The sequence below is a fragment of the Poecilia reticulata genome, chromosome 14, assembly GCF_904066995.2.
Source record: "Poecilia reticulata chromosome 14, P_reticulata-male-v2, whole genome shotgun sequence".
Taxonomy (NCBI): Eukaryota; Metazoa; Chordata; class Actinopteri; order Cyprinodontiformes; family Poeciliidae; genus Poecilia; species Poecilia reticulata.
The window spans coordinates 15,111,802-15,127,640 of NC_088843.1; the positions used below are offsets into that span (position 1 = coordinate 15,111,802).

The window sequence follows — 15,839 nt, forward strand, 5'->3', positions numbered from 1 at the left end:
TCCATTATGTGGAATCTTATCGACCTCCGTGCTTCCCCTCCTGTGTTAGCATCAATATGCTGCTTGCAGGCAGGAACTTTGCATAATCTGTAGTCACAACGGCACGACAATGTGCCAGACATATTTCCACACCAGCGCGTGACGAAGGCGACGGATGCAGTGATGGACTCCTAAAAAATCAGTGCCAGAAGAAAGTCAAAAGATTCAGCAGTAAGACATGTCATTTTGGGGGATTCCAATTTAATGGACACTCAAAAAAAACCACGACAACCAGGAAAACATACATACAGTTTGAATGGCAAATCTAAAAGCAAAGCACTCAATTTGCAGAGGAAATGCAGATCATTACAGTCGTAGAAACGCAGGATGTGTCGGGTAAGTTTGACTCCATGGCGACAGAGTCAATCAGTTTGTAATGCAAACAGTTGAAGTTTCTTCAATGCTTCCAATGAAGTCTAAACAGAAATAAACTTACAAAGATCACAGGGAAATGTTAGCTGAATAAAGTATTGCCCCTCGTCACCAAAAACAACAACATTTGGATAAATTGTGTAACTGCGTCGAGCCCCCGGGGGTCGCCTTTAAAGGTTCAGTGTTTCACCTGGATCAACAGAACCGGCCGAACGGTGCAGAACTGCTTCTTTACAGTCTGAGGAACGTCCTCTTAGGAGTTGGGCAAAGAGCTCCCTCTGGTGGGCAGTCTGTGCATCAGTTTCTTTCCAGACCAAACAACAAATCGCTGCTGCTCCTCAGTTTTTCCCCACACGGATGTTGGGGTTAAGAAGAGGATCTAGGTTTGGGTCTGAGCCCGCCGAGGCGCGTCCGAGTTTCGCCATGATGATGATCAACGTGAAGAATCCCAGAACTCCCACCAAGAGGAGCATGAAGACCCGCTGCTTCCAGGACAGGGCCGTCTTCTTCCCTCCGGTACGATTTCTGGAAAGAATGCATGAAATAAGACAAAACTGGAGCAAACAAAATCCTCATTTGTTGTATTCTCTAGTCCCACAGCGCCACGGCGGAGTTTCGAAGGACTGACTTTAAAATTCGTGCGAACCAGCCGAGCGCCGGTCGCCGCCGGTACTTGTCGTCGTCAAAGTCGATCTGCGTGACAGAGCTGTGAACGTCCCGTGTGTCGTAGACCTTTCTCGGCGATGACGCTGGAGAACGACAACATGCATGTGTTAGTAAAGTCACAGGAGCCGGAAACAACAGGCTTTCCGGGGATCTACCTGTGTGTATTGTGATAGTGTCACTGGTGGAAGCAGCAGGAAAGTTGACCGCAGAATGCTCTGGCATATTTGGATCCCCGTTTTTATGAAGTCCGACATTTTCTTGTGTCGGAGGTGAGGCAGCAGGTGGGCTGAGGCTAGTGTTATAGGAGTGACTGGAATAAACTGCACTTTTTTCTTGTCCTGTGAGGAAAAAAAAACAAAAACAATTTGACTCATAAATCACTAAGGCAGAACCTTGCAAAAGTATCCAAATTTGGTCAGATTACAACTACAAGCTGAAATGAACAAACAAATCTCCAACTCCTGGAGATTATTAAATAGAGTTAGATCTGGACTTTGACTGGGCCATCCCTAAGTCAATCAGCTGGCTGAATGTTTAGAGTATTCAGGCTGATGGGAAACTAACTCTAAAGATTTTATGAAGCATCATTGTGACGCTTCATCTATGCGATGAAGTTCAAGGGGAAGGAATGGTTTTCTGATGCTCTGTGTGTTCAAACAATTGACTCACCATCAAATGTTGACCAGTCTGTGTAGTCAGAAACATCAGCTGTCGTATCTTCAAGAACCCCAACGGGTTCTTCAATCTGCCAGGGGACAGGATTTCATTATCACATATGAATACAGAGAGAGAGAGAGAGAAATAAGAAAGAAACAAAAAAATGAGAAAAAGAGGAAAAGAATACAAGAGGAAAAAGATTTAAAAAATAAATAAAAAATAAAAAATAGGAACACATGGAAACAAAAGAAAAAGAATGAAAAAACAAGGAAGAAAACAAGAACACTTGAAAGAAGAAAGATAAAACAAGAAAGAAAGAAAGAAAACACTGCAAAGAAGGTAAGAAAGAAAAATAAAACAAACAAGAAAAAAACAAGAAAGAAAGAAAACAAGAAAAAAACAAGAAGGAAAGAAAACAAGAAAAAAACAAGAAGGAAAGAAACATCAACAGGTCGTTACCAACGGCAATCCTAAACCAGCTCTAGCCCAGTTAACGGATGAGAGCTGCTCTCTCAGCACATCAGCTACTGGGCTGGCCAGATTAGAGGGTGGGAACACTGGGCCCTGACAGGAGGGGCACTGGTACCCCGCTGGCGCCGTGTGGAGCGGCAGCCGAGACGCCAAGTTGTTCAGACACGCCCAGTGGAAAACATCTACGGATCGACAAAAAGACATGCGGGGCTGTAACCGCTTCTGCTGCTTTGGGTTCATAAAGATCCAACGGCACAAAAACAGTCCATCTCACCATAGCAGATCAGTCTGACTGTGTCGTGTGTGGCCAGCGGATTATTGCACAGAGCACAGTTCGGGTTGTAATCACTGTCCTGGAGCCACTGCAGATAAGACTGGACGATGCACTGAGGAGCAGCAGAGCATGTCAATGCAAACGTTGAATAAACAAACATGAGACAGAGACGAGATGCTCTGCACCCCCGAGCATTTACCTTGTTGTGGTTGGAAACAAGGCAATGTTCACACACATTCACACGATGCTCAAAGCAGAACAGGTTGGTCACCTTCCTCTTCGGACACTTGCACAGACCCATAGCCGCATGCGCTGCGTTGGGGAAAAATAAACAAAAAAAAGGATTTTTGCCAATAACAGCTCAGAAATATCAGAGCAGATCGAACATGGAATAGGGAATTGATTCTGGAATAAAAAAAGAATAAAAAAAAAAAACACTTCCCCAATACTTATCTTTACTATACTTATTCAGACTTTATATAGAACATAAATAGATTTTCTACACATTTTCAGAATCATTAGGAACAGTGTCGGGCAATAAAACAATTCCAATAATTTAGAGAGAAATGTCAATATAAGTTATAAAGGCAAGTTTCATAAAATTGAACTTCAAAAAATATAATCAAAATAGAAATTATCGAGCTTGAATTAATGTATTATGTGATGAGTTGCTTATTGCGACAAGTTTAATAAGAGAAGAGATTACAACAATATGTGGGATTAATTTTTAATCAGTATTAAAGAAATCCTGCAGTTCTTAAAGAAATTCTGTCTTTAATTCATAATTTCTGTTAAAAAAAACAAAAAACACTCAGTTATTGAGGGTGTTTAAACACTCAATGATATTCAACCATCTGACTCAAAATATTTTTCCAAAACAAAAGGACATGGCCTCCAACTTTTTAAATTCTGCATCTGTAGAGTCTGCTAAGTCCTTTTATTGAGGTCTATAAAAACCAATTGCATCTTCGAAGAATGACACCTGGTAATACATAAAGTGTTTACTTTATGTAAACGCATCAGATTGTGTATTGAAACGCAGTAGATTTTTTAAAATACAGTTTTGAATTGAAACAGACATATTTATTGAGATAATGTTTTCCTGTCCATAGCACATAGCCCTACGTATGAGCCCCATTCATGGCCATTTTATAAATTATAAAGATCGAAACATCTGCCTAAATAGGAGCGGTATCTTGTCTTTCATGTTTCCACCATGACATCTATGAACTTAAAAAAAAACACTCTTGGTCCTGCTCTAATTAGCCTTTACCCTAAAAATGTGTCTGTTTCATCAAAGATGATCATCTATAGACAGATGTAGATTTATGGTAATGACCCGTTAACAAACCCCGTTAGTGAATGTAAACTATCCCTCTGAAACAATGCAGCTGTGAAAACCTGACCAGCAAGAGTTTCTAGCTTACCAGTGGAAATTGTATTTTATTATGACACCTACATCACAGTGAAAGAGATGTGATGATCCAACATAACAGTTTTTTATGTCAAACTTTACCAGAATCAAATTTCTAGAGTTTTCGATCCTATTTTAAGTAATATTAATGTTCTAATGAAAATTCTTAACTATTTAATTAAGACAAGTCAGTGGAAAGGCTTTTAAAACGGAACCTGCAAAACCACAAACTGTAAGAAAATGAAAGGATGGATGTACCATTTAGAAAATGGGACAGTTTTAATGTTTATTACCCAAAGTTCAAATGTTTCTCAGGTAAAGAAAAACCTACATTTAATAAACTACAATTTAATATTTTTGCTGCTGATTGTGGTCCCTAATGTGTCGTTTTCTTGTTTATATATGACGTAATCACGCATTAAATGTGACAGGCTGAAGATGGGGAATATTAAAGGAAGATTATTGATAAGAGCACCCAAAACATATCTTACTTCCAGCCCATGTTACCAATAGCTACAAACACCACGCAGTAAAGCTACACGTTGACCAAAGTTCAACCTCACCCGCTGTAACAAACTCTAAGACTTTTTAATAAACTAACCGTTTAAAAAGCATATTTACATATTAGTACCACATCTTTTCAGCAAGAAAAAAAAACACCTTCTGACAGCTTCACTCCCACATTGGTTAGCTGCTAGCTCGGCGAGCTAATCCAGCTAGCTGCAGGAGCTAAGGAAGTAACCAAGTAAAAACTCACCTTGTTAGCTGTCACGCTGACATTAAAGAAGAGTCGTTTGTTTTAAGTACTGCTACAACGCTGTCATTTAAGGTGTCTCCCTAAATTCCCAATGAAAGTTGCCACAGAGGATGTCATCATAAACCTGAGCTGCCTGCTTCCTCTATGTGTTTATGTGCCACGTCTCTTCCGGACTTCTACTTCCTGCTCGTGGGTTTTCAGGGTGGCCTCACCAACACATGCTGCCACCTACCGAGCCGGCGGAGAGAGTCACTTAATGTTGTTATATTTGGCAAATTTCATATTCACAAATGTAAATTTTCATCATCTTCACCTTTTTATTCCCACAGTTTTGGTTAAGGAAATCGAACTTTATTTATCCGCTATTTCCAAGAGTATGAACAAAAAAGCTGTAAAAACATTTGAATGTTGTAGATCTCTGAATATTTTTAATTTGTCATGTCTGTAATATCTGCTCTCTATTCTTTTTGTTTTTCATACCAGTGTATTTACTGTTAAAACCTACACCCTGGCATACTTTGTAATATTTTGTGTTCTGTTGCTTTGTTTTTCTTTGTATTTGTAAACAAAGATGTTCATTAAAAAAAGTTTGTGATTTAAGTCATAATCCAATATGTAACAATTTGTCAAGTTAATATTCATCTATGTGGTAATATAAATGTGACATTTAATCTAACTGGTTGACCTGCACAGCAATATACTGTAAATCCAACGAATCACCTTTTTTTTTATCACCTAACCACTTGTATTGATTGGTATTCAATACTTGGCAGGTAAAATAAGAAAACTATGGGATTTTGCTGGTGAAACAAATGTTAGAAAGAAAGACAATATTTAGTCCCAGATTTTCATGTCTAAGTAAATAATAACTAAAATATCAAAAAGTAGCATGGTTTTTGATCTTACATCTTTTTGTAGCATTTTTTTTTCAAAATTTTTTTTCTCTGTTTTGAAAGTATATTTCAAAAAAATATATGTTGACTTAAGCCAATGACAATGACATGTCAGCTTTTATACTGAAGATAAAAATGTTGACCTTTCATCTCTTAGCCATCCACTAAAATGCTGTCTTATCAGGGGCGGATCTAGAAAAATATTTGTGGGGTGGCAAGAGGGGGGCGAGGATTTTTTTCAGGGGTGGCAGTATATGTGGCAGTATATACTACCACACACACACACACACACACACACACACACACACACACACACTCATATATATATATATATATATATATATATATATATATATATATATATATATATATATATATATATATATATATATATATATATATATATATATATATATATATATATATATATATATGCACACACACACAAAATATTGTATTTAACTTGCATTGTTTCAAAATGAGCTTCATGTAGCACCAAGGCTTGAATACAATTTCTTAATGTAGTATAGTTAATTATTTTTACGTCTGTCAGCTGTTCAATAAACAAAATTTATAATATTCTTCAGAATGTGTGTTCAGGTTGTTGTTCTTTTTACATTTAATATCAACATTAATTAAAAATATGATTTAAAAGAATAATAAAGAATGGTTCTGCATCCTATAGTGTAAAATTAAACTATAAATAATAAACACATTTTTAAATCACAAATCCAAATAGATCAAAGTCTCTTTGATAACCTTAACATACCAGGAGAAACATAATGAGGATCATTGTAAGAGGAATACAGGTAACATGATAAAGATTTACACCTGATATGGCTCAATGTATGGATCTATTTTATGTCAAATCTTTGCTGATTTTCTGTGTTTTAGTGTATAACAGCACATCACATTTAGGGGACATAGAAACATTATAAAAGAGACAACATGCACAACCAATAAATACATTATTTGATCTTCAGTTGAAATAAAAACTGAATATTGTCACTAGATGAAGTGTTGGCTGAATCATCTCTGTGTTTCCTGTTTCATCTCAGCAGGTGTGGATCTGCATGATCTCGATGCATCGCTGCTCCTCAAGCTGTAAGTCCAGTGTGTTTGAGCTCCGACACTGAAACTGATGACGGGGCTGATGACGTCTCCAGTAGCTCTGATGGTTGTGTTGGGTTTTTTCACTCAGGGTCAGACGACTGACTTTTAAATTTAGCCATCAAGTTTTGTTTGAACTCGTACCTATTATTGTTTTCCTTTAACGTTGCTCATTTCTCTTTTCAGCATCATCTGCCAATAATTTTCTGACTCAGTCTGAACAATCAAAGTCAGTCAGTGTTGGAGCGACTTTGATCATCAGGGAAGTTCAGATATTGGTTCTGATCTCAGTTGGTACCTGCAGAAACCTGGACAGCCTCCTAAACTTCTTATAAATATCAGGCTTCAAGTCGGTTCTCAGGAACTCCATCTAGATTCAGCGGCAGTAGACCTGGTTCTGATTACACTTTAACCATCAGTGGTTTTCAGGCTGGAGATGCTAGGGATTATTACTGTCTGGGTTACCATGGTAACAACGTGTTCACACAGTGATTCATAGTCGTACAAAAACCTCCTTCAGTCTGACTGAAGGCTGCAGGTGCAGAGAAATGATGACAACTGGTTCAGTGAACACATCACAGAAGTTACCAAGTAAAACCATCAAATATCTAAGGCTCAAATCACCAACTATAGATTAATTGCATCTCTCCAACCCTGAAGGCCTGTTCACACCTGGACTGAAAAAATGAGAATTGAGGGGTCTTTGAATTTGCACAAACAAAATAAGTTAATACTACACAATTCAGTCATCTTTCTTGTATTTACACGATTGAATAAAGAACCATTTACTTAATTACCAACAATAATGAAACTACTAATTTTTCTTATGTTGATTTAACGTGATTAAATTAGATTACTGAAACCATTGTAATCATGTTTTATCATCACCGGAAATGATGCAATATAACAAAGCCAATAACTAAATATGATTGGACAATAATAAGAGCGGGCTTTTGAATCTTAACCAATAAGAAGCCAAACCAGATCATTTTAAAGATATCGCGATTCTCGCATAGTTTCTTCTGACTATTCAGCCACAAGAACACAGGACAAATCTTTGGAGGCGCACCGATTAGGTAAGTGATCTAAATATTTTTTGTAGTTGGGAATGTTTCCACAAAGATGATCGTTTTGTATGAGAAGTCATTTGTAAACCTTCTGCATGTTCTTTGGTTTTCACTTTGCTAGCTAAAGTTATTAGCACCGGGGCTTAGCTCTAGTACAGATCAGTACATCATCGTTTATCGAAGTAGTCCACAAAAAAACAGTTGTTACTGATTAAATTTGTAAGTTGTCTGCTTGGGAGAGAGTAACGAGGCGGTTTTGATAGCTCGGCAAGCTTAGTGAAAAGCCACTAGCTTGCAAAGTGTTCGTGTTGCTTTTTTTCCTCATGGCTACTGAGTCAGTTATTTAGACTGGCTGTAGCTGTTGGAGTAATGGATTCAGTGTTCTGTTCTTAGCATGGAAAATGTTTGCGTGTCTTTTGTTGTCGAATCATGGTAAACTAACAGAACCAATGTCTGTTGTTATGGTAACGGGTATGCATATAGCGTCGCTGACAGAGCGACAAAAATAAGAATATGAGGGATTTTGAGTATTTGGATTGTTTTCTGCGTTATTTTTTCCGCAGTGGCGGAGCTAGACTTTTAAAGTTGAGGGGGCCCAGGGGGGGCCTGGACTACCTCTGGGGGGGGGGCACAATTTAAAATGTGTGTGTGCACATATATATATATATAGCTGAATATTTGGTTATTTTTTAAGCCCCTCTGTCATTTGACATGTTATAATTAACACCTTTGACTGGCGCACATGGAGACACGATAGACCTTTACGCAAAGAGTTCATCGCCGAGGCAACTAAAATCAATCAAATAAAAGATCCTTTCTGAATATCATCTCATGGACACTGAACTAAATGTCTTTCTGACCGGGAGCTGACAGGGTGTTGAAGAGTTATGGACACCTTGGTTAGGAAGCTCTGTTTTGACAGGTAAAAATAGTCCGGGTCGGACCAGAATTATTTGCCTGATGGTGGTTCGGGCTTCTAATTACTTTACATTTAATGAATTTGGAGCACACAGAGAAAACCTAAAGAGATTGTGATCTACTTATTGTAGTTTAAGTAGAGGAATAACAGCTGACTGTTGCGAGGGGACAGTCAGCTAATCACATATGAGATGACAAACGCCAAATATACTATAGTTACACTGCTTACGTTAATGGTGTTTTAAAAACAAAACCAGTAAAAACTTAACTGAGTTAATATGTCAGATTCCCTCCTCAGCCTCGTCTTGATAAGAACAGAGAGCAGTCCGCTGGTTTCGTGTCCAGACTGTGATCAAGCGCACAGCTGACCACTTGGTGCACAGCAGGCAGTTTCAACTTTACGCACAGAGGACATCGTGGAGCTAATTATTAATCATACTAAGAACAATATCTGTCAGAGAATCATCTCTGATCTGGACGCTTTAACGGACCAGAGGCTTTGGAGCGTCCAGCGCAGCTGATCCGCTTCTGCAGGGTTTTTCTCCCGCTGAGGGATCAGGAAACGATCAGAGTTCCGTCGTCTTCTAATCACATCATTTCGTAAATTGTTACCTGACTTCAAAAACGTTCTCGCAGAGAAATAATAAATGTTTCGTTTGATAACTACAAATTGCAAATTAAATGATTTTTTTCTTTAACGGACAACGTAAAAACTGTAGCGCCACCTCTGCTCCAAACTACGAACATTGTCGGCCCCTCTTCGGGTTTTTCTCTTTTTTTGCGGAGGATCAATAAATAACTTATTGGTGTTTTACCATCACCACCAGGTATGAAGTGCTTTAGCCTTTGATTTGCACCACAGCAGCAACTGAAACATCCAGGAGAACAACATCAGCTGATAGAAATATATTTATTTAAGTCACATGGACTTATATAAAGTTTTACACATTTTCTTTTCATATATTTATAGTTTTTCTTCTTTAGATATTAGGTTGGCTTAGAATGATTCCAAATAATGTACAGGAATGACCTGGTGCTGTTACATGTCAATCATCAGGGGGGGCCAATCAGATGACAGGGGGGGCACTGGCCCCCCCTCTGGCTCCGCCACTGTTTTTCCGTATCTGTGGTGCACTGCGCTACGTTAATAATCCCCTCCATCTCAATGCTTCGTTTTGCTATTGCAATGGTTCTATCGTGGCGGCAGCACTATGTGGATGGCAAGGCTCAAAGCTCCAGCGCGCTGGGATGGAGCTCAGTATTGAGTATAAATTCAGAATCTTATTTGAATCCAAATGTCTTCCAGATGCTCAAGTCTTGTGTAAAGTGCCCTCTGTAAATATCTACTAAGAAGTGTAGATGGTTGTTTTTTTGGGGGGGGATGTAATGCTAATCTAAGATGTCTAGGCACATTTACTTGACTGTTCACATCTGCAGCAGTGATTGTTGGGCTCTTACAAATGTTGAACATTTGAAGCTCATTACTTTGTGCTTTTTTCAGATAAACGCTGAGTTTAAGAGAATTACCACCACACCACTTAAGTCAAAGTTCTTGTCTCAGCTGGATCTCCATTTTGACAACCTGATGAAGCTGTTCAAAAGAAGAAGAGGACAGCTTGGACAAATTGTTGCACAAATGGATGATATACGTGATATAGCCACAACACAACTATCTATCTTTTTGGATAAACTTTTTTAATGTAGAAAATTACATTTTTCTTGTGTTAAATGTTCTCACCTTGAACTTTTACACCTGCTTGTTTTCACTTCAACCTCTACTTTAACTTTGTTTGTATGTCTTCACTTTAAAAACAGTTGTGTAAAGTAAATTGTTAAACTTCAAGCATAAGGCTTGAAAAAAGATTCTAATTCCATTAATTTCCTTCACTGTGAAGATGTTGATGCTCCATGGCAGTGTGTCATTAAGGAAGTCTGCATGTATATGGGAGAAGATCCAGCCAAGCTCATCCAGGAGTATGTGGTATGTATCTATATGTGTATTTACACAACTAGAGGTAGATAAATCTCTCTAAATATAGAGAAAGATTTAGATCTGATAAATATATCTAAATATAGAGAAAGATTTAGATCTGTACATACATAATTATATCTATCTAGACTTAGATTTCTCTAGATATGTAGAAATGTATATCTTTTCACATGGATAGATACATCCATCTATGTCTATCTCTACATTTAGATATACTTAGAGATATCTCTATAGATATCTATATTCATCGAGATTTACATTGATCTGTCCAGGATCCATTGGTCTATATAGCTTGGTCTATCTATATATATATATATATATATAAATTCCCTTCTCACCCTCCGCGAGTGGTTTCTTACATCCTCTGAGCTCGGGTCCTCTACCAGAGGCCTGGGAGCTTGAGGGTTCTGCGCAGTATCTTGCATGTGCCTAGAACTGCACATTTCTGGACTGAGATGTCTGATGTTGTTCCTGGGATCTGTTTGAGCCACTGCTCCAGTTTTGGGGTGACTGCCCCGAGGGCCCCGATGACCACAGGCACCACTGTGGTCTTCACCTTCCAGGTCTTTTCCAGTTCCTCTCTGAGGCCCTGGTATTTCTCCAGTTTCTCGTGCTCCTTTTTCCTGATGTTGTAATCACTTGGTATTGCTACATCCACCACAACGGCTTTCCTCTGTCGTTTATCCACCACCACAATGTCCGGTTGGTTCACTATTACCATCCTGTCTGTCTGGATGTGGAAGTCCCACAGGATCTTAGCTCGGTCATTCTCCACCACCTTTGGGGGTGTTTCCCACTTCGATCTCGGGGCTTCCAGTCCATATTCTGCAGATGTTTCTGCACACTATGCCTGCCGCTTGGTTATGTCGTTCCATGTATGCTTTCCCTGCTAGCATCTTGCACCCTGCTGTTATGTGCTGGACTGTCTCAGGGGCCTCCTTGCACAACCTACACCTTTCGTCTTTTCTGGTGTTGTAGATCTGAGCCTCTATTGCTCTGGTGTTTAGGGCCTGTATATGTGTGTGTGTGTGTGTGTGTGTGTGTGTGTGTGTGTATATATATATATATATATAGCTAGGTCTAGAGAAAGAGAGATTAACTTGGCATCACTTCACATAGGGTGTGGATGAAGCTACCATTGGCTATTGGAACCACCACCATCGGTGTTTTTTATCTGAAAGACTTCATCACATGAAGACATCGGGATCGTCCTTGAAGGCATCAGAGTGGTGTCCAATTTGGATAGCGTGCCAACAGCTGTTGTAATACTTGTTGGACTGATATATGGACTGAACCTCGCCGACCCTGCTGACCTTCGCTACACTTTTGAGGTGTTACAGAAGATAACAATGGAACTGGATGGAGGTAATCTGTCCAACTAGACATTATTCCTTAAAAACTGCCTCTATGAGTGAGTAAATTGACATTTTAAAATTTTTTATTTAATAATGTTCACTTTTTGTGTTTTCTGTTGTTGTATTCCTCATTGCAGGGCACAAATTTATTTTTTTTTTTAATGACTTACTGCAGAAATATGTTTAAGGTCAACTATTAAGTTGCAGTATGTGATATTTATAAGCAATAGGTTTTTTACACATTTGTTTAAACTGTCACTATGATATTGCATAGTAAACAGTAAAACATGAGACTGATGATCTAAAAAAAAAATTAAGCTCTTATACCGACTTGACATAATAATAATTTTAACATATGTACAAAAGAATTGATACAAAAGTTACATTTGGCAGCATGTACATGTTCAATAAAGTTGATAGAAATCTATCATAAACTTGGCATAGCATCCGTCATGAACAGGAAGGAGTCTTTATGAATGTCTATGACTGTTATGAAGTATCATTTGGTAAATAATGACACTTTCAATGCAAAGTCACGTTAATAGCTGCTTTAAAAGGCCCAACTTTGCATTATTTTGTAATGACACTTTAATGCAAAGTTGGCACTTTTAATGCAACTTTTGGAGCAACTTTGCATTAAAAGTGTCATTATTTACCAGATGACACTTCTTAACAACATTCATAAAGACTTTTATGTTCATGACAGATGTTATGTCATGTTTATGACAGTGTCATGTCAGTCTTGTGCACCCCGTCAAATAAAGTGTTACCCAGATTTCTACAAACTGTCTTTGAACATGTAGTAATATGAAATTAATGCTGCAGTACGTAACTTTTATAACTTTCTTTGTACATATTTGTTAGAACTATCAGTACGTTATGTCTGTATAAGAAAAGGCTCAGTTTTTTTCACTGATTATCTGTCTAATGTTTTATTGTTTGCAATGTAATAATATAGTGATAGTTTAAACAAATGTAAAAAAACAACAACCAAAAAACACTTTTTCTCAGGGGAACATACATCAGCTTAAAGGTTGACCTGTAACATATCTCTATAAAAGTTCAAATGATTTAGAAAAGTGTCAGCAGCATACATAAAAATTAGGTTCTTTAAAAACAGTTGTATAAGCGTTCCCTCGTCATTACAGTAAAGCAAGAGACATAATCTGTGGAAAAAATCCAGCGCTGTCTTCCACTGACATGACATTGTGATAGTGTTGACAAACATGTAAAAAAAAAAAAATTACATTACATACTGCAGCTTTAATGTCATGTTACATGTTCAAAAACATTGTTAAAATCTGAAATACTTTTCTACATTATCTTAAATATGTTTTATAAAGCTTAACTGTTATATTTTAATATCCATTTTATATCTTAAATATTAATATATCAAAACTTGATATCATTTCATATCTTAAATAACATGTTTAAACACGTTTGGTCATAAAAATCGTATTTTTATGACCAAAACTGTTCTGTGTCTTAAATGTAAAAAATGTTAAATACAAAGTGGTGTGATTTAGGAATGTTCATTTTAAATAAAGTATAATTGTTCAGCAGCACTTGCACTCTTTGTCTTTCTTGTCAAAGATTTGTTTCTTTTTTATTTAATGTTTTACATTAGAAAGGTATATAGATAACTTGAAAAAATTAAGTAGGATTTAAAGCTGTAACATGTTCCAGTAACATGATAGAATCATGTTTGCACAACACAATTTCATTCAGTAATACTGGCAATGAAAAATAAGCTGGTGTTATTCATTATAATAGTGTTGCTGAGACATAAAAAAGTTATTGATAATGCATAATATATTTACATTATGGTAAGAGATCAAATGTTTGTAGTTTGATATGTTGATTTGACAAGCTTTAAGTATTTGAGGGAAAGAGGGAAAATATGTCTGTTCTACTTATTTGCATTGTGTGGGACGGATGTACACAATAAAATACAGTAAACTGAACAGCTTTTTTCTTTCAGCATACGATGCCTTGCTTTGAGGAAATCCAACAACTGAGCTCCCTTCTGGAAATGGAGATCACCGGAAGATCTGAGGACGACAAGAAACTGGCCCACCTGGAGGCAGAGCTGGAAGAGACCAAGCAAGAGTTAGAAAGGGAGAAAAGCAAAGTGGAATCAGCAGCTAAAGTGTAGATATGAAATTGATATTATGGCGTTACAGGAACGGATAATTGAAGAGAGAAAAGACCATCTACAGAAATCGGAGGAAGACATGGCGCTGATTGACAACCTGAGAGCAACAAATGCCATTCTCCAGGCAAACCAAACCAAAGAAATCAAATTACTGCAAGGAGATAAGAAACGTTTGCAGAAAGAATTTTATGATATGAAACATTCATACCATGAATTTATTGGCAAGTACGAAAGTGATGTTTCTGAACTGAATCGAGAAGTAGAAAGATATAAGCAGGAGGTTAGCCAGGAGAAAGACGCCAACTTAGAGACGGTTAAGGAGAATCAGAAGGTCATCAACGACCTCAGAGCTGAAAAGGAGGAGCTCTTACAGAAGACGACAGGAGAGATCGCAATTCTGACCAAAAGGGAAAAGTACATTCTTAATGAACTCGATCAAGTCCACTTTTCATACGAGGAGCTAAAGATCAAGTATGAAAATGATGTTATGGAATTGCAGCAGCAGGCTGAAATGTACAAGCAGATTATAAAGCAGAGGGAAACGGATCTTTTAGAAAGAGAAGAGAAAGAAAGGCTTATCCAGGCTGAGTTAGAGAAATTTAAAGGTTTGTACCTGGAGCAAAACAACCGATATGAAACTGATGTCACTGCACTAAAACAACAAGCAGAAAAATACCAGCAGGAGATGAGTTGCGTAAAAGAGAAGTTGAAAAAAGCAAAAGAGGATCTACTGCTTCAAGACAGAGAAGATAAAAACAACAACACCGTTTTAAAAGAGGAGGAAGATTCACAGAACCAGGTTAAAGATTCAAGACGAGACGTTTCTTCTGAGAAGGAATTCTTAGCAGAATCTTTGCCTGGTTGTTCAACGGATCTGGAACCCGAAGAGGCCGAGACAGCAGGAGAAACCGTCCTGGAGGATTCGGATAATAAAGCTACAGATGGTAAAAAGAAAAAAAGAAACATTTTCAATTTGGAAAAAAATACGCAGCACTCTGGGGTTCAAGCCAAAAAAAGTGACGATAATCAAACTCAGATCTAATGTTCTTGATTTTGACTAGAGGAGAAAAGATGGAGGTTGTTGCCTGTGTGTATGGGGCGCCCTGCGACCCTCCGTCAAGAGGAAATTTAAAACTTCAAGTCCCCCCCGCTTTCCCCCATTGACAAACTAGAAAATAGATCCCTTCCCAACCCAATTGGAAAAAACGTGGGCAGCACGTCTGTGTGGAGTTTGCATGTTCTCCCCGTGTTGGCGTGGGTTTTCTCCGGGTGTTCTGGTTCCCCCCACATCTCCCAAGACAGGTCGGTCAGGTCAGTTGGTCACTGTATATTGCCCTAAAAGAGTTTAAGAAACTCCAAACATATTATTGTAAAACTTGTAAAATGAGTTGAATTAGCCGTTTGTTAGCCCTTTTCCCTTCACTGTTTCAGTGGAAGACGGCACAACAACACTCGGCTCAATGTTTATGGGTCATTGACGCATAAGGATTTCCACCAAGCCTTTATATATATATATTATATATATATACACACACACCCACACCCACATACAAAATATTGCTTTTAACTTGCGTTGTTTCAAAATGGGGGCTGTTGTGGGTAGAACTGTTGCCTTGCAGCAAGAAGGTTCTGGGTTCGATTCCCGGCCCCTGTCTTTCTGCATGGAGTTTGCATGTTCTCCCTGTGCATGCGTGGGTTTTC

The 15,839-nt window shown here is 38.0% G+C and overlaps 2 protein-coding genes across 2 annotated transcripts; one reads left to right on the top strand and one right to left on the bottom strand.

Moving 5' to 3' along the window:
* Window positions 1-220: 220 nt before the first annotated feature.
* Window positions 221-4,838, bottom strand: zfpl1 (zinc finger protein-like 1). Its single transcript, XM_008428035.3, has 8 exons — window positions 4,651-4,838; window positions 2,679-2,791; window positions 2,480-2,591; window positions 2,194-2,387; window positions 1,747-1,822; window positions 1,233-1,415; window positions 1,040-1,160; window positions 221-936 (listed from the first exon to the last, which is right to left on the bottom strand). Exons 2-8 carry the CDS (start codon window positions 2,778-2,780, stop codon window positions 750-752), a joined length of 975 nt encoding a protein of 324 aa, XP_008426257.1. The 5' UTR covers window positions 2,781-2,791; window positions 4,651-4,838; the 3' UTR covers window positions 221-749.
* A 2,312-nt stretch (window positions 4,839-7,150) lies between these two features.
* LOC103476017 (uncharacterized) lies at window positions 7,151-15,628 on the top strand. The gene is made up of 4 exons (XM_081615861.1): window positions 7,151-7,729; window positions 10,140-10,619; window positions 11,748-11,993; window positions 13,965-15,628. The coding sequence occupies exon 4, from the start codon at window positions 14,155-14,157 to the stop codon at window positions 15,178-15,180; it is 1,026 nt and encodes a 341-aa protein (XP_081471987.1). The 5' UTR covers window positions 7,151-7,729; window positions 10,140-10,619; window positions 11,748-11,993; window positions 13,965-14,154; the 3' UTR covers window positions 15,181-15,628.
* Window positions 15,629-15,839: the final 211 nt, after the last annotated feature.